The following is a 26,476-nucleotide window of genomic DNA, read 5'->3' as shown; positions in this document are numbered from 1 at the left end:
TATATTTTCTAAATTAAAAAGTAAAATATGCTTAATTCAGAAGTTGCAGAAAACTGCAGAAATTAAAATTTAAAAAACCTGATAAAACCTAACATTTTATAATTCATTCTTGACCCAGCCATTCACTAAGCTCTCCAAGTGTGAATGCTCATTTCCAGATTAAAGATGATTACGAAACTTTCTGGCTTGTCCATCCTTTCATCCAACCATCCATCTGTACGTCTGTCTATCCACCCACCCACTCATCCACCATGCCCAACCTTTGATGAAGACCTGGAATATGCCAGTTGCCTTGCTAGGAGGGAGGGAGGTTCCGTGAGGTTCCATGAGGAATACATCCCAGAACTACCCCCTGGAGCATCATCTAAGGCGGGGGGGGGGGGGGCGGGGGCGGGTAAATTTCCTATAAGTTGCCATATGATGCATGTGGGAAGAGACGCTCCCGGGGGAAGAGCACAGTGCAGGGTGAGTTTGTCAGAAGGGCAAGGCAGGGACACTTAGAGAAGGACTCATGGGAACATGAGATAGCTGAGCCAACTCCTGAGCTTGAGTGGTTTACTGGGGGGGCAGGGGATGGCATTCAAGGGACAAAGAACAAAGCGTTTGTGCAAAGGAAGGAAGATGTGAAGGAAAAAGTGTGTGTGCAGAGCAAGGGAAGACCCACACGGCTGACAGGGCAGTAAAATGAAACAAGATCTTGAGAGTTATACACCATGAAAGTCTCTCCAAGTGCAAGGAATGAGTTTTCCTTCCATAACCTTACGAGCCCAAAGGAATGTCTTAGTGAAGGGCAAGCAGTAGGACTCAGAACATGATGGAAACTTCAGGAAGGCCTGTGGTGGCTCTGACCGCACACGAGGAAAACATTTCTTAAATTATCTGCACAACTGCTCTGCACATTTGAACCGGCGCTGCATTATTTCCCAAGGTATTTACCGGCTGCATCTACTGGGTGATCTTTATCATAAAGGAAATGCAACATGGCCAAAAGTCGGCATAGTTCTGCCTCAAAGATGGCATTTCACTCCCTTTATGCTTCCACCCCGTTTCATCGTGTTGAAAGATGAGCCCACCCAGAGCTGTTCTGCATTGTGTGAGTGATCTTTTGAAGGGTTTTATTGCTAATAATCAATATTAATTTTACTTTCATCAAACTATTCTCAAATCTCCTCCCTAAGCTTAATTATTACATATTTAGAAACTGAGGGCATACATGTATTTTCTGCCTGTATCTCTCTCACTAATAAATCAGCTTTTGGGAACTTGGAATGGTAAGAAGTAAACTTTCAGTGTTTTAATTTGGGTATCAATTGCATTTATTTGCAAGTATCAAAATAACCTCGTATGGTTACAATCGCTGTAATGTTAAATTTATTTCCCTGTGAGCCCTCCAAGTTCACTAAGCGTTACTGGGGCAATGTGTCACGCTGCTGGTTAGTGTTCCCCTGGCCTCTTCTGACATGAATTGGCATGCTGAGCTGGAGCCTCTGTTCTCGGCCAGAACAGCGTGTAGGGACCAGAGCCGTAAGAAGACCTCAAGGAATCCATAAAAGCAGGGGCCTGAGTGTCTGTAACTCTCCAAAGAGACAACTGGAAAGCTCCGTTTGTTTGCACGGTGACAACTTGATCGAATACCAGGATATAAATAAAGCTTCCTTGAAATCGGAGCTCATGGACCCAGGCTCAGTGTCTGGGTGGAACTATGGCGGATCAGAACCAGCGTCTGTTCAGCAGTGCAGGTTGGCCTACCTGCCCTCAGGTGGTGGCCCACAGAGAGCAGCTGCCTGGCTGGCCTATGGAGACCTACTAATTCAGGAGGCTGAGTGTGCACACATCAACAAATGAAGGCATGATGGATGGATGGATGAATGGGTGGGTGTGAAAGAGGTGGCCGCCCCTGTGGTCAGGCCAGCCGGGAGACGGACACAGTGGTCCAGTAGAGGGACTGGGCTTCCGAGGAGGCAGGCCTATCTGGTGTGGATTGGAAGGCAGATCTGGGAGCAGAGCCCGGTGTCCTCCTTGTATGCATGAGGATGGCAACACCTGCTTATTTGACTTGGCCTGGGAGCTAAATGAAGTGGTTGTAGGTAACGTGCCCAACTCAGGCCTAGTACCCGAGAGGCGTGGGGCCAGCATGCACTTCCTTCCCCACTCGAGGGCATGGAGGTGATTCCAGCCCAAATGCAGCTCTCCACTGCTTCATGGCTACGGCCTCAGGGAGTCGGTGGTACCAATTCACGGGGCAGTTGCAAAGATTATCCAAGATGATACAAAATAAATGGTGTTTTAAAATGTGAAATTATTTTTTTGTATTTGTCATAGATCTCTGGCACAGTGCTCGGGACCTAGCTGGCTTTCAATACATGTTTTCTGAGTGAGTCGAACACCTATTAGTTTGTTCTCATGAAAACCTTGAACAGAATGAGTGGGAACATTTTTCGTGTAAAAAACTAATAATGGTAAGCGAAATGTTAGCATTAGAACATCTAAGATGACATAGGCGGGCCACCTTATGTGTGAAAATATAGATCTAGACCTTAATATTTAAAGTATTTTCTTTTTTTTCTTTTTAAATATTTATTTCTTTATTTCAGAGAGAGAGAGCATGAGCAGGAGGGGAAGAGGGAGAGGGAGAGAGAATCCCAAGCAGACTCCCCACTGAGCTCTGAGCCCGGGTGCCCCTAAAGTATTTTCATAATATTCTTACATTGTAGTTTTCTGGAACATTTTGCAGAGTAAAGAAATATGAATGGAAGATACTATTAAAGGTGATGGTTTTTACCTTCACTAAGGACAAAGCTCTGAAGTATAGGAGGCAGGTGGTGGCTTGCCCCCAAGCAGGTGACCCACTAACCCAGTCTGCGTCTGGCTTGTGCCCCCCATGTATTTCAGCCCATCCTGGGATCTGCTCAATCCTCAGTGCAATTCTCCAGACAGAAACAAATGACAAGAGTTAGAAGAGCCTTGAAATATCATACAATCCATGCTACTGTTATTCAACATATCGAAAAGTACTTGAGACCTTGGTACCCTAGAGATATAACTGACTTTTCACAAAAACGTGACACTCTACCCTGGAAAACAAACAAAAAATCTAGTTCCTCAAAGAATTAGATAATAAAATGACCATGAAACGACCGAACAACCAAAAACCAGTTTTATCCTTTCTTATCATACTTTGAACTACTAATTCTAGACAATAATGTGCAATGATTGTATTACGTTAAGCATTATTGTTGTATGTCATTATATTCTTAATTAAATTTCAGGGTCCTCTTGGAACAAAGACCCTATTAAATCATACGTCTAGGGCCAAGGAGCTGGAATGTAAGACATGCTGGTGTGGGGGGAAGCTCCCAATTTCACAACAGTGCCCAGGACACTAAGGTGATCAAATTTCAAAGTAATTCTGGGAGCCCCGCATCTCAGACTGCAGGGTCAGGCTGCCAAGCCCTGGATGATGCTGACGAAGCAGAACAGGCACTAGATGAAGATGCAATGTTTGTGATAACTAATACTTCGGAAGAAAAAAGCTAAGTCCACATGGACAGCCCATGCTTTTTTTCATCTTTGCAGCGAAGGAATCCAATCTTTAATGAAGGTGCTCACTTGTGAGTCTATGTTATAATTTAAGAGCTATGCTCACGAAGACCAATTTCAGCCATACTGACTTGGTTGAGTTAAGCATCACAACCTAACACCCCAAATAAAACCAACATTTTCCAATGTCTGTGTTGGGAATTTATTGGGGGATTTCCCGACTGTGAGTGCACTGTCCCTGGATCCATTTTCTCAAACTGTCGATATTAGACTCACCAAAAATACCAACTGAAAATGCCATCACAAATGATGTTATAATGGGATCTCTAATTTATCGCAATTATTTGTCTTTCAAGTATGGGGTACTTTATCACTAGTTCCAGTGATCACTCTACAAGGCATCAGAGGACAGAGGAAGCCGTGGCCATATAGCTGCGTGAATTTATACACAAGTATGTAAACATGCGTACACCAAATACACATCTATTTGTCCAAGAGACAGATGCATATGAATTTGCATTATCTATTAACTTTTCAAAACCAAGAGTCCCTTTCTAAAATAGCATTCACCCATCTATCACCTGCTCAGCAAATGTTCACTGAGGAGTCCTTAGGTGCCAATTGCTGGTTTAGGCATCAGGTAATTCGCTTGTTATTTATTTATTTGTTTTTCAAAGATTTTATTTATTTGAGAGAGAGAGAGATAGAGAGCATGAGCTGTGGGGAGGGACAGAGGGAGAAGCAGACTCCCTGCTGAGCATGGAGCCTGATGCGGGACTCGATCCCAGGACCCTGAGATCATGACCTGGGCTGAAGGCAGATGCTTAACTGACTGAATCACAGGGTGCCCTGCTTGTTCTTAATTTAAATTCTCCCATCAGCAAACTTTTGGATCTTTATACTTCAACCTAACGAAACAGACCTATTTTCATAAAACTTCAGAAGGAGTTCATTGAAAAAATAGAATTTTAGAACTGAAAATGTTCTGAGATGCTTTAATTCACATGGAAAATAACCTAACTGCCCACCGTATCTAAATTTGAGATTCAGGACCCTAGAGATTCTGGCCACACAAATGGTATTTAACTTAGAAAATCCATCAAGTTTATTTATGTTGAAGAACAATTTCATATCATAGGGAATGAGGTGACATGATTGATTGTAAAGGATGTAATTTTTTTTTAACTGAAAAGATATTTCCTCTACTGTCCTTGATAAAGTAACTGGTAGCAGGCTTACTTTTCTGCATACAACAACTATATGAAACTGGACAAAATATATGGGCCAGTTGTTTTAGACTTTACAATTGGCAGCACAGTATGTGTCCCTGGAGAGAAGGAAATCCGTACGGTGAGGGTCGCCTTTGCTCCATCAATCTGCCTGGAACACTTGCCTGACATGGTGCAGCCAGGTGGGTCCCAGGCAGACAATGACAATCTCCCTGCGTGGGGGATGCAGAGATCAGAGTTGGGGCCTACAGAAGTAGCTAGAACCTGTGGGACTCTGTGGGACCAGAAAGTAAAAAGTCACATTAAGTAAAGGGCCCCAGATGCCTGCCTGAGGATTTCCTGCGGGCCCTTGCATATCTGTGGGGTGAATGGTTGATGCACTAGCTGACACCTCATGTGGCCTAGATCAGGGCAGCAGCTCTGGGCTGCGCACTGACCGGCTGGACGACAGAGGCCACACCATGCTGGGAGACACCGGAGTTTGGGCCCGCACGTGAGGGAGAGACCTCAGTGGAGAGCCCAAAGTCCACGCCCCCAGCCCAGAGCCCAGGTTGTGCCTCTGGCTAAGGAAAAACTGAAAGAGAAGAGCCCTAAGGAAGAACCAAACAAAGCCTCAAAGGATGAAGGGATCCACCTATTATAATAATACAATACAAATGTATATAACATAAAGTGATACTCTATCATAACATGTTACAAATACACTCAAGGCTATAAAGGAAAAAGTGGACAGAATGAGTGAAAAAAGATGGGAAATTTCAGTAGAGAATAGAGAGTATAAAGAATCAGATTGTATTTCTGGAAACAAAACTTAAACTAACCTAAATGTAGAGTTTGCTGAATTGTCTAAATGAATGATTAGGTATGCCAGGAGATAAAGATGATGATCGGCTTTTTATCAGAAACAACCGAGTCCAGAGGAAAATGGAATTATAACTTTAAATGTGTATAGGAAAAGAAATAAAGAAAAAACTGTTTAGAACTCTATATTCAGGAAAACGATTCTTCAAAACAGAGGGTGAATTTAATGACATTTTCAGATAAAGAAAACCTGACCTACCCTATGCCCAGCAGACGCAGGCTGTAGAGAATGCTAAAGAAAGATCTTCAGACAACAGCAAATGATAAAATTTGGAGTTGATCCATAAGAAAGTGTAAGTACTACGTGGTGCATTTGTGGGTGAATATAAAAGGTAACATTATTTTATTTAAAAGCAACTCCCCATGTTAAAGCAAACATTTTAACATCGTGTCATGTTGCTTATAACACGCACAGAGGTAAAATACATGATGAGGACAGTACAGTGAGGGAGTCACATGGGCTTACTTGTTTTAAGGATCTTGCATTTTGCATAGAGCGGCACAATGTTAAATCTAAATCGACTGTAAATTAGAGATGTAGCTATAATCTCCGGAACAACCACTAAAAATCAGTATAAGGAAGTATAGCTAAAATGTAAATTGAGGCAAAAAAACAGGATTGTTAGAAGTTTAATGCAAAAGGAAATAGAGAAATAAAAAAGAAGTGTGACCAATGGGAAACTAAATTTAAAACCTATCAACACAATTCTCCGCATTCACATCATAGAGAAGAAAAACAGTATAACTACATCCCCAGAAGGAGAAAAAGCATTTCACAAAAGTCAACACACTTTCGTGATAAAATCTCTCAACAACTTAGGACCAGAAAGGAACTTACCAGTTTGATAAAGGGGGACTATGTAAAACCAACAACTAACATCATATTTGTTTTTTTATTAAGTTTTAATTGCAGTATACTTAAGATACAGTGTTCTATTAGTTTCAGATGTACAAGTGCTCAACAAGTCTCCATGTGACTCAGTGCTCATCACAACAGTGTGCCCGTAATCCCCATCCCGTTTCCCTGACCCCCCACCCACGTCCCCTCTGGTAACCCTGTTTGTTCTCCATAGTTAAGAGTCTGTTTCGGGCGCCTGGGTGGCTCAGTTGGTTAAGCAACTGCCTTCGGCTCAGGTCATGATCCTGGGGTCCCTGGATCGAGTCCCGCATCGGGCTCCCTGCTCGGCAGGGAGTCTGCTTCTCCCTCTGACCCTCCTCCCTCTCATGCTCTCTGTCTCTCATTCTCTCTCTCAAATAAATAAATAAAATCTTTAAAAAAAAAAAAAAAGAGTCTGTTTCTTGCTTTGTCTCTTTTTTCCTTTATTTGTTTTGTTTCTTAAATTCCACATATGAGTGAAATCATACGGTATTTGTCTTTCTCTGACTGACTTACTTCACTTAACATTATCCTCTCTAGTTCCCCCTGTCACTGCAAATACTTTACTTGGCATTTACAAAGTTCCAGAATAAGCAAACTGTATCTATGGTGATAGAAATCAGAACAGAGTTTGCTTACCTGGGTGGGGAAGGGGCTGGGTGGAAGAGGGCATAAGGGAACTTTTTGGCTTTATGGAAGTAAGCCATGTTTTGATCAGCATGCTGGTAACACGGGTAAGCACAGTTGTTAAAATTCCAACAGTACACCTAAAACGAATCCATTTCACTGCATATAAATATTCTCTCAGTAATAAAAGATGAGTAATAAAAGATTTAGCTTCTTACTTCTTGTATTTTCCAAATGGCGCCAGAGTACCATGGATGATACAGTCCATGGTCACACAGAACAAAAGAATGTGGAAACCTGAGCTTTGCTGTAGAAAAATCCCATCTTTGAAAAAAAAAAAAAATTAGTCCTATGCTCTTGTCCTGAACAGACATAAGAGTAACACACTCAAAAACTTCCTAGGGATTTCACGTGGAAAAGACAACATTAGGGACACAGGCTGATGGTAACTGATTCATTGCTCTTGTCCCAAGCTGACATTACCCAGCTCAGGAGATGAGGATCCAGTCCTGGAACACGGTTGTAACTGACCTTACGGGGAAATTTCCTTGAGTTTAGAAGAAAAGAGATTATCACGTCAGATTTAAATTGGGAATATTCCCAGTACATTATGAAATATTGGAGGTTTCTAGAGGATCATATTTTTGTCATTTTCCTCTTGATTTCATTATAAACTAGAATAAAAGAAATCTCAGGAATAGGTATTTTCATTTAATTTATGGGTAGCTTTCCTTGTGGCTCAGTACAGCAAGTCCCCAGATGCCAACCTGCCCGTCCAACACGGGCGCACGTCTCCGTGTCACATGCAGAATTTATGACAGGAAGCCATGCCAGTCATGTCCCCGGGCTCAGCGGCGCACATCACACCTTCTACGAGAAACTTCTCTAGAAAGGTTGTCCTTGGGGAATTTAATAATCAGAAGCTCTAGACAGGTTGTTGCTCCATGGTAAATTCTGCTTATATCTGAGGAAGGTAAAGCAGGGAGGAACTATTTTCTTAACAGCATTTGAAAAAAATGCAGAGCATTAATTTGCCAACTCACACCAACCAGAGGTTATTACTGAGCTCCCACGTGATAAATCAGAAACAAGAGCTGACCTAACAGGCCAAGTCAGTTCTCCGATGAAAAGCGATACCCACACCAGGATCCACCAGCTTTTTTTTGCCAGGAGAACATATGTTTCCTGTTATCTAAGACCAGCTCTAACTCACAGGATTTGACATTTGGTAGGTACCCAATAAATGCAGAATACATCAATGTCCGTTTCACTGAATAAAACAGTTTTATGAATCATATTGCACTGAGCATTTGCCAATAATCACTTGCCTTTTTAAAATCCAGCATGCAGAGCTTGGCTTTCTCTCCAAACTGCCACTTGCACTGAGTGTTGGCGTCATATAACTGTCCCGGCAACTTCTCGGGGTACTTGTACTCCTTCACAGGCTTCGGCTGATCCGCGAGGCACAGCGCTTGGGCGGTGCTGAAACGCACAGGGCATGGGGGGCCAGTGATTCCGCAACACTTACCGGAGATGCACCTTCCGCGAGGCCGGGCTCTTCTCCTGCAATCTGACAACATTCCCTGTGCAGCGAGGCGGGGGGGTGGGGGGCATTCTCCTCTCCTGCGGGCCCATATGACATTTATCTCCATTCTATTTAAATACAGGGGCCACATATCCTGAAACTGCTCCTACTACATTTCATCTTTTCCAGGAAGACAATTTGTTCTTCATTAGATTCCTCAATCTTATCATGGGGAAAAGCGAGACGGAATAGCACAAGCAGTGTGAGAAGTGCCAACTGCAGACACTTTTATGTACACTTCTGGCCATGAGTGATCAAAAGATGGAAATGGGCATTGTGGAAGGCTAGCAAAATCCACCTATTTCAAAGACAAGAATTTTCTTTCTTTCCCCCCACTCCGTCCTTACCTCCCTTCCTCCCCCTTCCACTCTCCTCTTCCCCCCTCCCTCCTTTCCTTCCCTGGGCCAGGGACCACCTGCACACAAGCTCACAGCCTCCAGAGGTTCCCCATGGAACACAGCAACAACTTCTACCAGCAATGCTCTATGCTCAAGCTAATTTCTGACTTGATCCCAAAGTCAAGAAGGAAATTAACTCTGCTTAAGTTCACTAGCAGATGGCTAAAGACCAACTAATGATTCCTTCCTCCACGAACACGGTATTCCCTTCCCTAGCAGGGACAGGCATAGTTATAATTTTTGCATTCGGAGGGAGGGCGAACAGTGTTTGCATGTAGCAACTAAATCTTGCTTGCCAATTTCAATAAGCCAAAAAAAAAAAATCCCTTCTATGTTCGCAATATATTGAACGATGGCAGACCTGACCGTGGATCCCTACACTTTTCTTTGCGTGGCTGCCCACCTCGACTGGGACCTTTCTGGCCTCAGTCTCCACCCCAGTCTCAAATTCCACTGCCTTCAAGTCCACTCCTGCATGCCTTCGATTCACAGTCACCCATGAAACACGAGGGTGGCCCCAGCTACTGTGGAGGAGACATCAGTCCTACATAAGAGGAGATCAGAAGCCCTTACAGAGCACACTGGGAAGTATAGATTAAACCAAATGATGGGACAGTGTTAAGAGCAGTGGCCGACTCACTGTGAGCATTCAACAAATGACCTGTCTGTCTATCACGGTCACTAGGATCATACCGCAAAGGGATATTTTTAAGTAAAGAAAAACAATTAAAAGCATAATTAGCACTTCAAGACAGGTGTGGCTTGGCAATTTTGGAATTCCATAGAACCTTTCTCTGATGGATCTTAAATGATTTATACATACGAGTTCGGTGTTCCCCATTATGTCCCTGAGGCTACGTCAGGGTGGCAATATGATCCCCATCCTCTGGACAGGAAACCAGGAAAAGTCAGCCAAACTGACTGGCCCCAGCAAGGGACTGACAATTAAAACAGTATCACGGGTTCAGGAATTTTTATAGTTTGTGTAAACGTCTAAGCACAGGGCATGAGGACAAGGTTCCCACCTGGCCATGAAAAATGCAGTGCACAGACTGGGAGCCTGGAAGAAGCTGGGAGCCTGCCAGGAGGTGCAGGAACACACACATCACTGCTGGGATGTGCAGGTCGGCTCCGATTAGCTTCACCTTTGAAGGAAAGCAACTCCCCATGTGGATCTCACCCTTGTGCTCCCGCTTAGGCTCCTGCTGGAGCCCGTCTGCTCTTTCTCCCTCGGCCTCAGCAGGTGTCATGGCCAAGCGCAAAGCCAATGGGGCAGGTGTGAGAAAACCCCACGGCACGGATGCTGAAAGGAAAAGCCACTGCACACACAATCCACCATAGTATCCACGTGGACAAATCGTGTTTTGACCCTGTGGCATGCCCCAGACGAAAGTCAGGTTGCCTACATGTGATAAGCAAAACAATAAAGCTTGTAGGAGATCGTGTGGAAGAATATATTTGTGACTCTGGGGTAAGTAGAGATTTATTTATTCTAGCAGCCCACAAAAAGTACTAACTCCAAAGGAAAAGTATGGATTAATTTAGACTCTGTTACAAAAAGGAAAACTTCTGTTAACCAAAAGACACCATTAACGGTGGAGATACCAAGTCCTAGAGCAACAGAAGATACTCACGTAATATGTATTTTACATAATGAACAAAGTATTCAGAATATATAAGGTACTCCCATCAAGAGACAAGAAAAAATTAAAAAGCCTAATTTTTAAAAGTTCACAAGAGATCTGAACAGGCACTTCACTCAAGATTATTCAAATGACCATTAAACATGTAAAAACACACTCGTTCTCTTTAATGGCCACTTCGGTATGTCACTAGACACCCAGCGAAATGGCTAAAGTGGAAAAGACCGACAAGACCAAGTGTTGGCAAGGGTTCAGCACCCCGTGAATGCTCAAAACTGTGGGCATGTGACTTTGCACAACCACTCAGGAAGCTGTCGGGGTGTCTCCTGACACTGCAGACTGTGTATTCATGACCCTAGACTTCCAGTCCTACAAATAATCAGAGACATATATGTAAAACAAAAGAATATGCAGAGTATCATTTCTTAAATGGCCCCAAATTGGAATCTCAAATGCTTCTCACCAACAGAATGGATTCGTAAGTTGTAGCATATTCATGCAATTAAAAATAAATAAATGATGCTACATTTTTATGCAGCAACAAGGATGAATCTCATAATTGTTATATTTAGCCAAAGATCCCAGATACAGAGTAGTATGTAGCTCATGATTCTGTTCATAGCAAGTTCAGAAACAGGCAAAACTAGTCTATGGTGGCCTGTGTCAGGAACATGGTCATCTCTGGCGAGGAAGGAGATGATGATGAGAGTGAGTACAGGGTTCTGGGCTGTTCACTGTGCTCTGTAGCTTTTTATAAAGGTTAGTTAACACATCCATTATCTCACATCCTTAGATTTGTGAATACTGTATCATGAGAACTTTTTTTAAGTAGGCTCCACACTGGGTGCGGAGTCTACCGTGAGGCTTGAACTCACAGCCCTGAAATCAAGACCTGAGACGAGATCAAGAGTCAGATGCTTAACTGACTGAGGCTCCCAGGTGCTCCAAGAGAACTTGTAAGATCTACTCTCTTAGCAACTTTCAAACACAGAATACAGCATTGTTCATAGTCATCATGCTGTACATGAGAGCCCCCAGAACCTACTTATTTTAGAACTACAAGTTTGTATGTGTGACCACCTTGACCAGCGCTCCCAACCCCACCCTGGTAACTCTTTGTTGCTACGAGCTTAAATTTTTAGATTCCACATATAAGTGGGATCATACAGTTTGTCTTTCTCTGACTTATCTCTCTTAGCATAATGCCCTCAAGGTCCATCCGTACCGCCAAAAATGGCAGGGTTTCCTTCTTTCTCATGGCTGAAAAATATTCATTATGTGTATGTGTGTATGAATGAACTGAAATTTGTTCTTTCCATTATACCCCAAAACATTCTTAATGGGCTCTCAGGTCAAATCAGATTTTCTCATTGACAGAGGAGGTATGGGGTGTGGCAGGGGATCCACGCACCCCTCAAACTCCTGGCTCCCAGCGATGGTCCCTTTTCCCATGGACTGACATAGATTCATGGGGTCAGAAGGAAGGCACATTCACTGGTCTGTGAATACCATGATTCAAATTTTTAAAAAGTAAATTGAAGACGAGTCCCTGTTGTCATTAAATTAAAATAATGAGTTAAAATTTCCTTAGTCCTAGGCCTCCCGGACACAGACATGAGTAAATGGGATGAGGTCTGTGTCTGGTCCTGGGAAATGACACATGACTTCACTGAGTAGGTTGATGAATTTACTCCAAACACGTATCTATCCTTCTTGACTACCAACTATGGAGAAACATTGTGCTGACAACTTCAGACTGACTGAGTTCCTTTTTTTTTTTTATATAGATTTTATTTATTTGACAGAGAGAGACACAGCGAGAGAGGGAACACAAGCAGGGGGAGTGGGAGAGGGAGAAGCAGGCTTCCCGCGGAGCAGGGAGCCCGATGCGGGGCTCAATCCCAGGACCCTGGGATCATGACCTGAGCCGAAGGCAGACGCTTAACGACTGAGCCACCCAGGCGCCCCTGAGTTCCTTTTTTTAAATATATTTTTTCCAGGTACCAAATGTGAGACTGCTAATAAAGGAAAGCGGATTCATCTTTAAAAGTTAGTCACTTATCCTTACTCATTGTTGGGATCGTATCCAAATAGCCACCTAATTGGTGGAGAACATAACAGGATTGTGATTACCTGGAAATCAGGAAGTCGGCAAACACGTCAAAGAAGACAGTCTCTGATTGATTAAACCAATGAGACTTCTCTGCTAACACAGTATAGACATGGCCCATTCACCACTGGTCATCCCATGGGAACAAAAGCTTGAGTGACTTTGACAGCAGGAGGCTCTCTTGGAAAATTTAATCTTTTAAGAGAACAAATTTGTGAGCATGCATAATCTTGTGTTTCTGTTTATAATCATGTGGCCCAGCAAAATTAGCAAAGTTCTTGAAAATAAAAGTTTATGACTGAATGGCCACACAAGGGTTTTACTGACTGACACAAAAACAAATGAGCGAACTTGAGCAGACATTGAACCGTCCCAGGATCCCAGAGCAAACATGTCTCTGAACCACACTCTTGGCAACCCCTCCTAGGGCCACGGTCTGATTCGAAGATCACAGCCCATATCTAATGTCATCAAAACAAGTGCTCTCTAAGCATATAACTATTTCCTTCCACGAGTTCTCCTACAGTTCTTGGCAGCTGAGCAGCGATCTGGACTCTCGCATGATGCTGATTCTCACCGTACACCCACACGTTGCAGCCCCTGCTCTCCACGTTGTCTGGGCACATTTTAAAAAAATTAAAAATGTTTATCTTGATCAAAACCATGAAGATGAAAAGGCTATAAAAATTTTGAGGGGAACCTGGATGGCTCAGCTGGTTAAGTGCCTGCCTTCGGCTCAGGTCATGATCTCAGGGTCCTGGGATCGAGCCCTGCACTGGGCTCCCTGCTCAGCAAGGAGTCTGCTTCTGCCTCTCCCTCTGCCGCTCCCCCTGCTTGTGTGCTCTCGCTCGCGCACATGCATTCTCTCTCTCAATCAAATAAATAAATAAAATCTTTAAAACATTTTTTTGAAAAATAATCTAGAAAATTATAGAAAGGATTGATATAGAAAACTGCAATGTAAACTTAAGTTTGTGCTTTTTTATTACAGAAAGCAGAATTCTTCATGCACGTGCACACGTAAACATACACACACACACCAAACAAAACTGAACAGCTGCAAGAAACAGCTACAAACAATGCTAACAATCCCCAGCTTGACTCCACAAGGAGCCCGCACAGGGAAGAACAAACGTTGAAAGGACCTCGATGTGTCATGTCACCAGTAGAATAATGTTGACACTGCCTTTTTTATATTAGAAATAAAAGAAAAATGATCAAGTGTATGTTACTAGAATACAGATTTGTATTGCCAGGTGACAGATACTGTCCACGAAATTTTCACTCTTCTTGGGTGGCATGAACTATGGAAGGCAGCCTTCATTCCTTTAGGCGGTAAAATATCTTGACTGCTATGAAGTCTCATGGTAAGGACATGAGGAAAGAACCCAGGCTGAAGGTGAGTGGTCAGGATGCTGGCTCAGAAGACTTGCTACAAGCTCAGAGGAGGACTAGGGGAAGGGCAGCGAGAAAGGAGCCCAGCCAGGGGCTCAGGGCTCCACGAGGGCACGGGGAGCAGCCTCAGACAGTGAGCAGACAGGGAGTATAACCAACAGAAACACCCACGTGACCCTGCCCCGAGATGTGCTAGAGACAAGATGCTGTAGTTTGTGCAACAGAAAAAAGGGAAGAAAAGGCTTTACTGACAAAATAAGAAAGAAAGAGAAAAGGAAAGAAAGAGAAAAAAATGAAGAAAACCTAGAGCCCAAGATAAGAAGCTCCGTGGGGCGAGCCAGTGAGGCCAGTGAAAGCCTGAAAGGTGTCTTACGGGGTACAACAGGAGCGGGGGACTTTTGCCCTCGACTCCTAGCTTCGAATAACGAGCTCTGGGTTCTGACTATGGGCACGTGCATCAGTTGCAGAGACTTGGAAGGCGGGTATCTGGCGGCTAAGCTGGTGGTCCGTGCGTACGCCAATCTTTTTTCCTTCCCCAGCTCTGGTGGGGCCAGCGTGGGTCACGCACCCTGCCGCTACGCCTCCCTCCACGTTCCCTGTTCAGTCGCTGGCATCGTGTTGTGGCAGAAACAGGAGAGGGACAAGCATGTGCTCCTGGTGTCTGGGACTGGCCGGGGACGGACTCACTCTAGCGTGGGGTCCAGAGGAGGGTAGAAGTGGGGAGTCATCAGGTGCCACGGGTTAGCTCACACACAGATATCCACCGAGGTACGTCCTACCAATGCTTTTACTTCGTGTGTCTACCAATACTCATAAGCACTCGCTATACGACATAATTCGTTACAGGTACGTAGCAGGTATTTTATGTAGCAGACGTACAGCACGGTGTTCTGTAAATGCAAAGGATGTGAGTAAAATACAGAGAAATACATCTATCAGCACATGCACTTGGATGAATCTATAGTTCAGTTTAGATATACACAGGCACAGTTTCATTTGTTTCCAAGAATTCTGTGCTGGCAAAAGCCTCGCTTTCCTTGAAATACCGGTATTTGCCCTATTTTCTGGTCATATGAATAGATTTGATCTCCTTTCTTGCTTTGGTTCCTCGAAAGACCTTTGCCCCATTTCAAGCTTCAATATCACAGGCAAAGCCTATATTTTAAGACTGATGTATTTGTGGGTTTATTCCTTGTTCTCCATTTTTTATTTTCATGGCTTTTCGTCTTCATCTGACTGTCAATTCTATTTTTTTTGAGAGGGAGAGCGCGCCTTTGCAGGGGGGCAGGGCAGAGGGAGAGAGAGAAGCACAAGCGGGTTCCATGCCCAGCGCAGAGCCCAGCGGGGGCGGGGGGATGGGTGGGGCTCAATCTCAGGACCCTGAGATCATGAGCTGAGCCGAAATCAAGAGTCGCACGCTTAACCAAATGAGCCACCCAGGCAGCCCTAAATATTTTTTTGTATGTTTTCTTGTCATAATCTGCTCCAAATTCTTAAAGTAAGGTGGTTTGGTTTGTTAGCTTTGTCCAAGAATATATCACTGACATAAGAGTACTAACTCTCATACCTTCCTTGATGAATCTCAGAAACGTGCGCGCATTTAATGGAGAACTCGACAGGAAGGCCCTTTGCCGCCAGCACTGACACATTTTGGAAAGAAGGAAGCTCATGCTTTGTGTCTCCTTGACAAGAATCAGTGGATTATTGAGCATTGGTGTGTCTGTCAGAGAGTGAGCACAAGCCTTCTAGGTGTCTGGCAAGATATGTTTCTGTGTCACGGATACGCATGTCCTCCCTGCTGAGCGAAAGCAGTTCTTCCCAGGGCCAGGGAGACAAGAATGTTCCCGAAAGGACAAGGGCGGAAAGGGCTGTGTCCTCCAGGAGGCACAAGAACCTCAGAGCACGGTGTGCTGCAGATGCCACCCCTGGGGCCCAGGAGAGCCCGCTCAGAAGGGAAGAGAAGGAATGCGGGGAGCTCAGGTGGGCGTGCACCCGCAGTCCCGGCCCCGACGTTCATGACCCAGCCCTTGCAGGGTGGGCCGTCAGCTGCATGCTCCCTGCCAGGAACACAGCCCTGTCCTGCATGCCCTCCACAGCCCTCTCTCCCCTTGGGAGCCGCGGGCTGCAGTGCACAGCCAGCTCCCACGAGAGGAAGCGGCCACAGGATGGAAGGCCCCGGGCTCTGTGTGACCACACGCAGCAGGTCCGCTGACCCGGGCAACAGCGTGACACACGTCAGAAATACGGCTAGGGTCCAAAGCTGAAACCAAACTCCAAACTCAACGTCCTTGAGGCTTGGGGGACAGTCTGCCTTACTAGCAGATCTAAGGCCACTTCTTAAAGTCCTTCCTTTCTCTAAAGAGTTGAAAATCTACTGACTTTTTCAGGGGGTCAAACCCTATCTCCCCGATGTCCTATATCCTAAATGAATTAGTGCTATAATAAACATTTACAAAAATAATTATTAAAATTGCAAGATTTTAGAGCCAGGCTAAGGTTTCCCCTTCTAATAAGAAATGCACTTTGTGGGGGCGCCTGGGTGGCTCAGTTGGTTGGGCGACTGCCTTCGGCTCAGGTCATGATCCTGGAGTCCCTGGATCGAGTCCCGCATCGGGCTCCCTGCTCGGCAGGGAGTCTGCTTCTCCCTCTGACCCTCCCCCCTCTCATGTGCTCTCTCTCTCTCTCTCTCTCTCAAATAAATAAATAAAATCTTTAAAAAAAAAAAAAAAAGAAAGAAATGCACTTTGTGGAAAAGAAAAGAAAAGAGAAGAGAAGAGAAGAAGAGAAGAGACCCCCAAAAGTTACATTGCTTTCCCACTGTGTGCACGGTAGGTCTTCTACTCGTGAATAAAAAACATTTAGTCACAGAAATGAGAATTTAAAACAACTACATGTTAGTGACAAATAGTTTGATTTGGTAAGTATCTTGGGTTTCATTTGAGTCTAAAGGTCAGATGATGTTGGATTCAGCCTGCAGGTCTTTGAGCTCTAAGGAAGTATCTGACAAACTTCTTGGCCGAGGGAACATCTCAAGACACCTCCGAAGGGGAGCCACCTTGGGAAGTCACAGCCAAGCCGGGCTGCGTGGGCAGAGCCGGGCACTAAGGGACGCCCCGAGCTCCGGGAGTCCGTACCTTAGAAACTTGTGCAGGTACTGACGGCTGCACGGCGACCAGGAGAAGACCCCGTTGCGTCCTGCCAGTGTGGGGGACATGATGTTGCCCTCAGACTTCTTGCACACGTTCCCCTCTCCATCATGGACCATGCCAAAGCTGTGAGAGAGAGAAGCGGTTCTTTCAAAACCAAGAAAAGGGTCAATGACCTAACAGACTCCATCAAATGCACGTTCAACACGGTGGCCTCCTCCACGCCTGCCTGCCCGTCAGGCAGAAAGAAAATGTCTGGACAGCCAGGTCGTAGAGCATAGCCACGCATTCACAGACCCTTCCTGAAGAACTACCCTTCGGTCAGTTGTTTGAAAGGGCACACCAATGCAAAATGAAGCAGGAGTCTGGATGTCTGCTCAGGGCGCATGTTTTAATTATAAAAAAGCATTCTAAGTGGGGTGTGGAGGGCAGTCCCTTGACCTTGATAAAGCTGACAGCGTTCCCTCCTGCTCTCATCTCTCTACACTCTTCTGCTCACCAGAGATTTTCAGAATTTCCACGTGTTTGTCAGAAACACAAACGTGGTCTCCCCGCGTGCGTCTGATGCCTCCCACAATTGGAGAACCGACCACCTGCTAGAGCTCCCTGTGGGGCTGACCCTTTGTCCCCACTCCCACCAAGGGCTGCCCCACCTCCTGCCAGGTCTGCACTGCTGGGGGCTGTCACGGCGGGACAGTGCTTGACCTCATTCCCTACGTCCCTTTGGAGGACGTAGCTCCATGAAGCCCAGTGGGCAAGCTGGCTGCCTTTATCTGCAGGAATTGTTTGAAGGTACACCCGTTCCTTCTGCTTCCAAACCAGACCACTCTGGGGTGCCGGCCCTAGCTGAGGAGAGGGGACCATCTCAAGCCTCACTGGCTCTTGGGGTACTTAATAGGGTCCTTTACAGAGGTGCCAATTGGCACCCCTTCACTGTCACCTGAGAAAACTCTAGCCCTACACCTATAAGAATGCCATGAACCGAGTTGCTACGTCTCTCCACCAAGTCAGCTTCTTCTTAACTGCCTAGAGCTTTGGCTGCAGGAATTTCTCACACTGCCATCTTCATCTACCCTAGAAAGAGCACAACTAATGGCTCAGGAAGAACGCCTGGGCGATCTGGGAGTTCTATATGACCCTGAAGACTTCCCACGAGAGCAACATATTCTTAGAGGGCAGAGCCATTGTTGGCCATTAATGTCTGGTAGCTGCCAAATCACTGGATGGATTCTTAGATAATGGGGTTCCACATGAGTGGGGTACAGAGCAAAGGGGAAGGCAAGGGGGCAAAGCAAAGAAGGGCAAGATTGTTACTGGGTCTGGGGACATTCCAAGAATGCCACCAAGAATCCCATGACGAGAGGAGGCAGGGCAGCAGGGACAGAAGACTCCCAACACTGGGGAAGGGGGTTCCAACCATGGGCCAGGGAATCTGTATTTGCGGCTGAGGCTGAAAACACATTTTCCCCATTTCACTGGCTTACTTACAGAGATTTAATAGTATCAATAAAAATAACTCACACTTGTAAGCGCTCACTAGTGTTCAAACAGGATATTAAACACCTTATCTGTATTTTTTAACTTAAGCCTCCCCAAAAGCCTATAAGGCAGGTAGAATATCGTGACAGCAAGACTGAGGACTGGAGAGAGCCATGTCCACCGTCTCGGACTCAGGACTGCAACCTGATGCTCCGGCTTCAGAGCCCAGGCGGGACCCGGGTAAGAGCGTAACACGAGCACCATTGAAGGGCGTATCCAAGGAAATCTGGCGTGCGAACATTGTTGAATTTCTGCAAAATTCCTGCTCAGTACCAAGGGTGATATAGATGGAGTCATTTCAGCCTCCACCCATCCTCTGAAGTTCTATTAAAGCCATCAATCAAGGCCGGGGTAACCATATAGCAGAGGAAATGTGTCATGGCTACGAAAAGGATTCAGACTGTAATCACATATGGGTGTCTGCCTTGGGGAGAAAGTTAGGAAAATGAACAACCAAAGTACACTCCCCTGGCGGGCCCTTGACCTGTGTAGACGACACGTGCATTGTGGTCCAGTAAGTGCCCCAGGTAAATGTGCTACCACTCTGCCCACATTTCTAAGGACATGAAAGCCACAATCTGGGGACATGGGGGTCTTAAACTTTTTCATCTAAGATATTTTCCATGATTCTTTCTATAATTGATTCTCAAACTCTGCTGTGCGTCAGAATATCTGAGAAACACACCTCTTGGTGTGGCTCCCCAAAGTCCATCCTGGTAGATTTTTTTTTTTTTTAATTTAGTAGCTTTGGAGTTAGGCTTTGGTATTTGGGTGTATTCTAACACAATAAGGTAATCCTGATGCCCACCCAAATCTCAGCGTGACTACATTGCGAGTCGTCTTTCCAAGTAGTACAGTGCCCATATATTGTACCGTGATGGATGTAGGCACATTCACGTGAAAGTACCCCACAGTGACCACACTTGATGGTAACAATAATAAAGTCAGGGAAGGATGAAAAGACTACATTTTCAAGATAAGGTTGGTATTTGGCAACCAAGAAATGTAATTACTACCCAAGTTACACCATACCAGACGTGTTCTTTGCTTCCATGAGCCATAGTATTTTATTCAAAATTTTAGTCACCCCATAGGTTGAAACAGTAAATACACTGTTTTCTTTCCTACTCACTAGCTTTTAAGTTTCTAAAGGACAGAGACTCTTCTTGTCCATGCCCAGCCCCAGGCCGGTACGCTCACTAGCCCATAACAGGTTCTCCACTGATGTTTGTTGAATAAACAAAGAGCAACCTTCCAGCCATAACACCCACTCAAATACCCAAATGTAAACATAATTTCAGATTAAACTGGACTTGAGAATTATAATCAGTGTGCGATGCTTTTAATGTCTCCACAGTATGTTTTGAGTGATTCAATTGCATCAGCATGTATTCTGTCATTACTAACGATTTACCCAGAATGAGGAATGGCCATGTCTCGTTAGAGGTTGAATCGAGTATTTCAGACTGTCCAGACAGCGTAGTTAAGGAAACAAGAAACGCTTCAAAGTAACCAGGGGCCAACGTCTCCGGATGGCTAAATCACACCCTGGGTGCCATGACGGTGCCACAGGGGGGCCTAGGTGCTGGAGCTCTGATGTGGACTTTCCAAGGAGCACAGCCCACCCCCTCGACAGGGAGAAAGCTGGTGTGGACACAGCATCACATGGGTCTCAGGGGCCGGGGCAGGTCAAACAACCAGAAGAGCAGAGGCTGAAGACGGCATCCATCGAGGTCTTGCCTCTGTCCTTCACAAGCAGTTGGATTTGAGGTAAATTACTGAAGTCACCGGGCCTCAGTTTCCTTACCTATATAATGGGGTAATAAAACCTTGCTCTACAAATGCACAGAAGACCTGGCACCGTGCACATCACAAAGGAAAATTCAGAACTTTTATCCATTTCCTTATTCAAATGTGGTCTTGCTCTAATTACTCAATACCTAGATGTTACTTTTATACGTTTGATGTGTGTGTGTGTGTGTGTGTGTGTGTGTGTTCAGCCAAAGGTCAATAGGTTTCAAATGTTTTTGGACACAGAAACAAAAACTCTTAGGAGGAACAATAAATACAATGGGTAAGAGATGACCCTCCGACCTGCTAGGGCTCCCTAGAGGGCAGTCTGACAGTCACCGGCCAGAGGGTCTGTAGTTGATATTGCACAAGCCCGCAGCACCACTGGTGCCCCCCTGAGCCAGCTGCGGGGCTCAGTTGATAACAGTGCACAGCCTCACCCTCAAATGCTCGAAAGGGCATCTAACCTCACCAGCCAAGCCTGCTGGGGCTTAATGTATGAGCAAGCCACTTCTGCTTCGAGACTTCCCTGGTCCTCCCTGACTGAGTCTCGTGCAATGCCTACAGCCCGCACAGCCTGATCTGCGCACGCCATATCTATTTTGTTTTTCTGTGAAGACTCTTGGAGGGGGTGAGTCCCTAATCTTCATAGAACCCCACACAATGCTTTGCTGGCAGAATGGAAATCATGCTCAGTGAACGGTTCAATATGTGTGGGAGAAGACAAGTGGCAGAATGATGGGTCATGAATACTTCTAAGCACAGCCAATATGTTTTAATATTGTCTTGATGGTCTGCAATGATAATGCAAGTTAAGCATTTAAGCAAGGGTTGTATGTTAGGAATGCTCAGCTCAACCAGTACACATGAAATTGCACCTGCACAATCACGCTGAGGATCTCGGACTCTCTTGGTTTTGCAGAGGAAAGCTTAGGTAAGAGAAGAAAAGGCAGAGCGCACACGGGTCGCAGCCAGTCTTCGGGAGAACTGCATGGATCCGGAATCCCAGGCCTAAGGTCCTGCTCCTAAATGGCACGACTTCCTTAATACATGGGAATTTTTCCAATGGAATCATGCCATTCAGGGGACATATTCTCCAAAACCTGTAGTTCAACATTCAAGGTGTCTGTGCCATTTCTCAAAATCTGCCTCTAGCAAACTGCACATCCTATGCCAAGTGATCGAATACGACCAGGAAACTCACCCTACACCACTGGCTTAGGAACAAGCCTGACCGAACCCCACATCCTAAAGGAGAACACACATCCTCACTGCTGGTCCTGTCTCCCTCCCTTTTCCAACACAAATCCAAACCCTGGGTCCCAGCGATTTCTATGTGCAGGTCAGATTCCTCCATAGAAACCACAAGATGTCCGGACATGAAAATGACTGGACTCAGTAGATGATACTGGCTGACATTCACAGAGATCCTTCTCTGAGTTAAAGGTTAGAAAACCTCTGGCTGAAAGGCCTCGAGAAAAGTATGCCTCTGACCTCAGCGATATCCTCTGAATGTAAACAAACCTGAAAAAGTAAAACGAACCTCTAAAGCAGGATGTTTTATAAAGTCCTAACGGATACATGATTACTTTTTAATTCTTAAGGCGCAGGACTCAGAATTTGACCCCGTTTGGAGTTCATTGCCAGGCACGCTGCTTATGTTATGATGTTTGATCCATGCACCAAGCGACAACTCTCCTCCAAGAAGTAATATTTATTAAATCAGCGAAATGAGTAAGTGTGTTCATTTTCAATTCAATTCAACAAAAATCCATCGGGTTAAATCACTGAGCCTTGCGTGCTTTTCCCATTTGATGTAGTTCCCACAGCAAACGACTCAGTGAAATACTCTCCGTTCATCCATCTGCTCATCCCTGACTCACTCCGTCCGTTCTATTCACTCACATTTGCTGAACCCTCAGCATCGTGTGCCCACGAGCCTGGTGGAGCGGGGGGAGGAGTGTCCCCCGCGGTCTTCCCGGCTTGAGCTGCATGGAGATCGCTCTGCAAATCTCACAAAGTGTTCCACAAACAGCAAGCGATACTATTACTACTGCCGTTATCACTATTAGTACTGTGGTCGCTCATCATGCATGTGGCACCCATGACTCATTTGCATATCTCCCACGTGCACTTCCTGTTTCTGCAATAGGATCGGAAGCGACTTCAGTGCTGACGTGACATGTTCAGAGCTCCCAGGTCCTGCTTGTTGCATGATGCCCTCTTAACGTCAGGTGCTCAAGAAGGAGCTGATCATTTTCTGGAGTTGAAGCCTATGAGGAGCAGGACTCCCTTTCATCCAAACCTACAGCCCATTTCCTTTCTCCCCTCCACAGTCCCACTTGAAATAAAAACACTGTTATCATGTTTGGAAAAATACCTTTTCCATCTAGACCCAGTTCCGGTCATGAAAGGGAATATTAATTGACTCCTAAGAAAAAATAAAAGGAGACACTGATCCTTGCTGACGCCGAAGACCCTTCTCTGAGGTGTCCAGTTTCACTTTGGGTAGACCCACCACCCGCAACTGTGCGCACGGCCAGTCCCGAACTACATCCCTTCACTTAATACTGAGCTGCTCAGCCCTCAGTGACTTAAACATTTCTTACCCGGATTGTTTAATTAAATTCAGGTATGGTTCAAGGGACAGCCAGAGCCTCATGTCGTTAACATAATGAGAGTTTTTGAAGTTTTAATGGTAGCAGCCTATTAGAAATACAATTATGATTTAACTGGAAGCTTCATAAATTGTAGGGGCAATTTTCTAGGCACTGGAAAAGTCAATCATTACCTATAATGAAGGGATCAGAAGCAGGGTATGAGCTTCATTTTCAGGTCATCAGTTCAGACAGCCAAGTCTGCAGGGCCTCACGGGACCGCGCTACAGGCAGGTGCACGTACACAACACACACTCAGGGACACGGATGCGCGCACACACACACACAACAGGACGAGAGGAACACGGACGGACACACACACACAACAGGACGAGGGGAACACGGACGCCTGCACACACACACAACAGGACCAGGGGAACACAGACACACGCACACACACACACACAACAGGACGAGGGGAACACGGACGCACACGCACATACACACACAACAGGACGAGGGGAACATGGACACGCACACACACACAACAGGACGAGGGGAACACGGACGCACACACACACACACACAACAGGACGAGGGGAACACGGACGCACACGCACATACACACACAACAGGACGAGGGGAACATGGACACGCACACACACACAACAGGACGAGGGGAACACGGACGCACACACACACACACACACAACAGGACGAGGGGAACACGGATGCACACACACACACATACAACAGGACGAGGGGAACACGGATGCACACGCACACACACACACAACAGGACGAGGGGAACACAGACGCACGCGCACACACACACACAACAGGACGAGGGGAACACGGACGCACCCACACACACACAACAGGATGAGGGGAACACGGATGCATGCGCACACACACACACAACAGGACGAGGGGAACACGGACATACACACACACACAACAGGACAAGGGGAACACGGACGCATGCACACACACACACACACACAACAGGACGAGGGGAACACGGACGCATGCACACACACACACACAAAACAGGACAAGGGGAACACGGACGCACGCACACACACACACAACAGGACGAGGGGAACACGGATGCACACACACACACATACAACAGGACGAGGGGAACACGGATGCGCGCACACACACACACAACAGGATGAGGGGAACACAGACGCACGCACGCACACACACACACAACAGGAAAGGGGAACACAGACGCGTGCACACACACACACACACAACAGGATGAGGGGAACACGGACGCATGCACACACACACACACACACACAACAGGACGAGGGGACAGGCATTGCCTCAGTCCGTTTCTACCAGGGGATGGAGACGTCAGTTCTGCAAAAACTGAATCACAAATGGGTTTGTGATTTGCAAGTAAAATCAGGGTGAAAGTGAAAAATAGGAAAATGGTAATTCCCAGTTGTGCATTTTCTGGGAGAAACTTCAAGCAGAGCTGCTGTGTAGCAGGAAGACACCTGTGCTCCCACTCCTGGCGCTCATGCTGATCGGGCCAAGTCCAGGAAGTCAGCAGGTGGGCCGCAGTAAGGCGAAGATGGGACCTAAGGCAGCTTATTGAATGATTAGCCCAAGAAACCTTATTGAAGAATGATAGCGTCTATAAGTAATTGATAGAAAGTGTTCATTCTACAGGAACAAATGTAACATTTTCATGTAGAAAGATGCCACCATGACAAGCCACGGGCTGCTGAGTGCTCCGGTCAGCGCAGACATCCGGCTGCGCCAAGCCCAGGCTTACCACGCACCCTGACGCTGCCCATTATGCTGGGCATCTGGAGATGTGGGCAGCAGACCAGCTCCTAGCAGCCCCGACCCCTAGTCTAACCTGCACTCTCCAAACTCTGTTTGGCATTCCAATCAAAAGACATCTCTACAAATTACAGAAGTGATATAAGCACACAAAACTCCAGAGTAACTAGCTGACAGGAGGCAGCCTTGTCACTATCGTCCCTGATAGGAACTACGCATGGAATGAGATCAGCGTGCAGGACCAAAGTTCAGAAGAGGACAAAGGGGCGGAGGCGGAGACAACTGTGTGCAGCCCTACACGCACACACGAGCCCGGACGTGAAGGAAGGGCAGAGGAGAGAGGCTGTAGATGCGGGAATCGCCACGGTTTAGACTGTGCATGGCTTGGCACTGAAATAAAAACCTAAGAAGGGGCGCCTGGGTGGCTCAGTCGGTTAAGCGTCTGACTCTTGATTTCAGCTCAGGTCTTGATCTCAGTGTTGTGAGTTCAAGCCCCATGTTGGGCTCCATGCTAGGCATGGAGCCTATTTAAAAAAAATAAAAACAAAACAAAACAAAACAAAAGAAACATAAGTACCTAAGGGATCCATGTCCTACCTGTCGGTGACATTCTTCTTGGATATACGTGATGCCCCGTATAGACCTGACCGAATGAACCAGCGTTTCTATGGCAACCATCCAGTGGGGAAAGCAGCCCAGGATCCAGCTTCCCACGGAGTGCACTTACTTGTGTCCAGACTCGTGGGCAATGGTGAAGGCCAGTCCAAGACCCGTATCTTCATTAATTGTGCAGCTGCGGTATTTACTACACATTCCACTTATGGGCGCAAATCCTATGGGGCGTAGAGATCCAAACAATATACAACAGTGTTATTGCAAAAGTAAAGAAGGTGTATTATATAAGCATATTTATCCCCTGTCCTTCAGAGAAGTGTGCTTCTCACCTTAATGTGGCAAAGTCTGAATGGGAAACTCTTGGACAAGCACATAAGGGGTTCTTTGCAATGTGACCGAAGGGGATCTGCTCTCCACATGGAAAATAATTCACGGCTGTATGTGGTGTTCATGTTACAGGTTATAATTGGGGCAGAGTAGAAAAGGGTGTTCCCTGTAGATGGAGAAGAATCTCTGCCTTTTCATATAAAAATCTGTGTTCTCGGAAGCCTGAATAGAAGAGTACTGTAGTGAATGGGTACATCAGGAGGTCCCCAAGACCAGCCCAGGTCCAAGGATTCATAGGACTCAGGCTTTGTCATACTCTCAGGTATAGTTTCATACAGACACCAGAGGATGCAGGACAAAATCAGCAATGGGAACTCATGCACGGGGAGAGGT

General features: G+C 45.8%; 1 protein-coding gene across 1 annotated transcript in view; it reads right to left on the bottom strand.

Annotated features, from left to right (window-relative positions):
* ADAMTS16 (ADAM metallopeptidase with thrombospondin type 1 motif 16) overlaps positions 1 to 26,476 on the bottom strand; it is a 141,707-nt gene that overhangs the window by 70,788 nt on the left and 44,443 nt on the right. The window contains exons 8-10 of the mRNA XM_078066540.1: positions 25,869 to 25,974; positions 17,400 to 17,537; positions 8,463 to 8,616 (exon numbers count right to left, since the gene is read on the bottom strand). Of these exons, the coding sequence (XP_077922666.1) occupies positions 8,463 to 8,616; positions 17,400 to 17,537; positions 25,869 to 25,974 (398 nt within the window). The remainder of the gene's footprint in view (positions 1 to 8,462; positions 8,617 to 17,399; positions 17,538 to 25,868; positions 25,975 to 26,476) is intronic.

Source organism: Halichoerus grypus, chromosome 2, assembly GCF_964656455.1.
Source record: "Halichoerus grypus chromosome 2, mHalGry1.hap1.1, whole genome shotgun sequence".
NCBI classification, from domain to species: domain Eukaryota; kingdom Metazoa; phylum Chordata; class Mammalia; order Carnivora; family Phocidae; genus Halichoerus; species Halichoerus grypus.
This window is presented reverse-complemented; position numbering and strand designations above follow the sequence as displayed.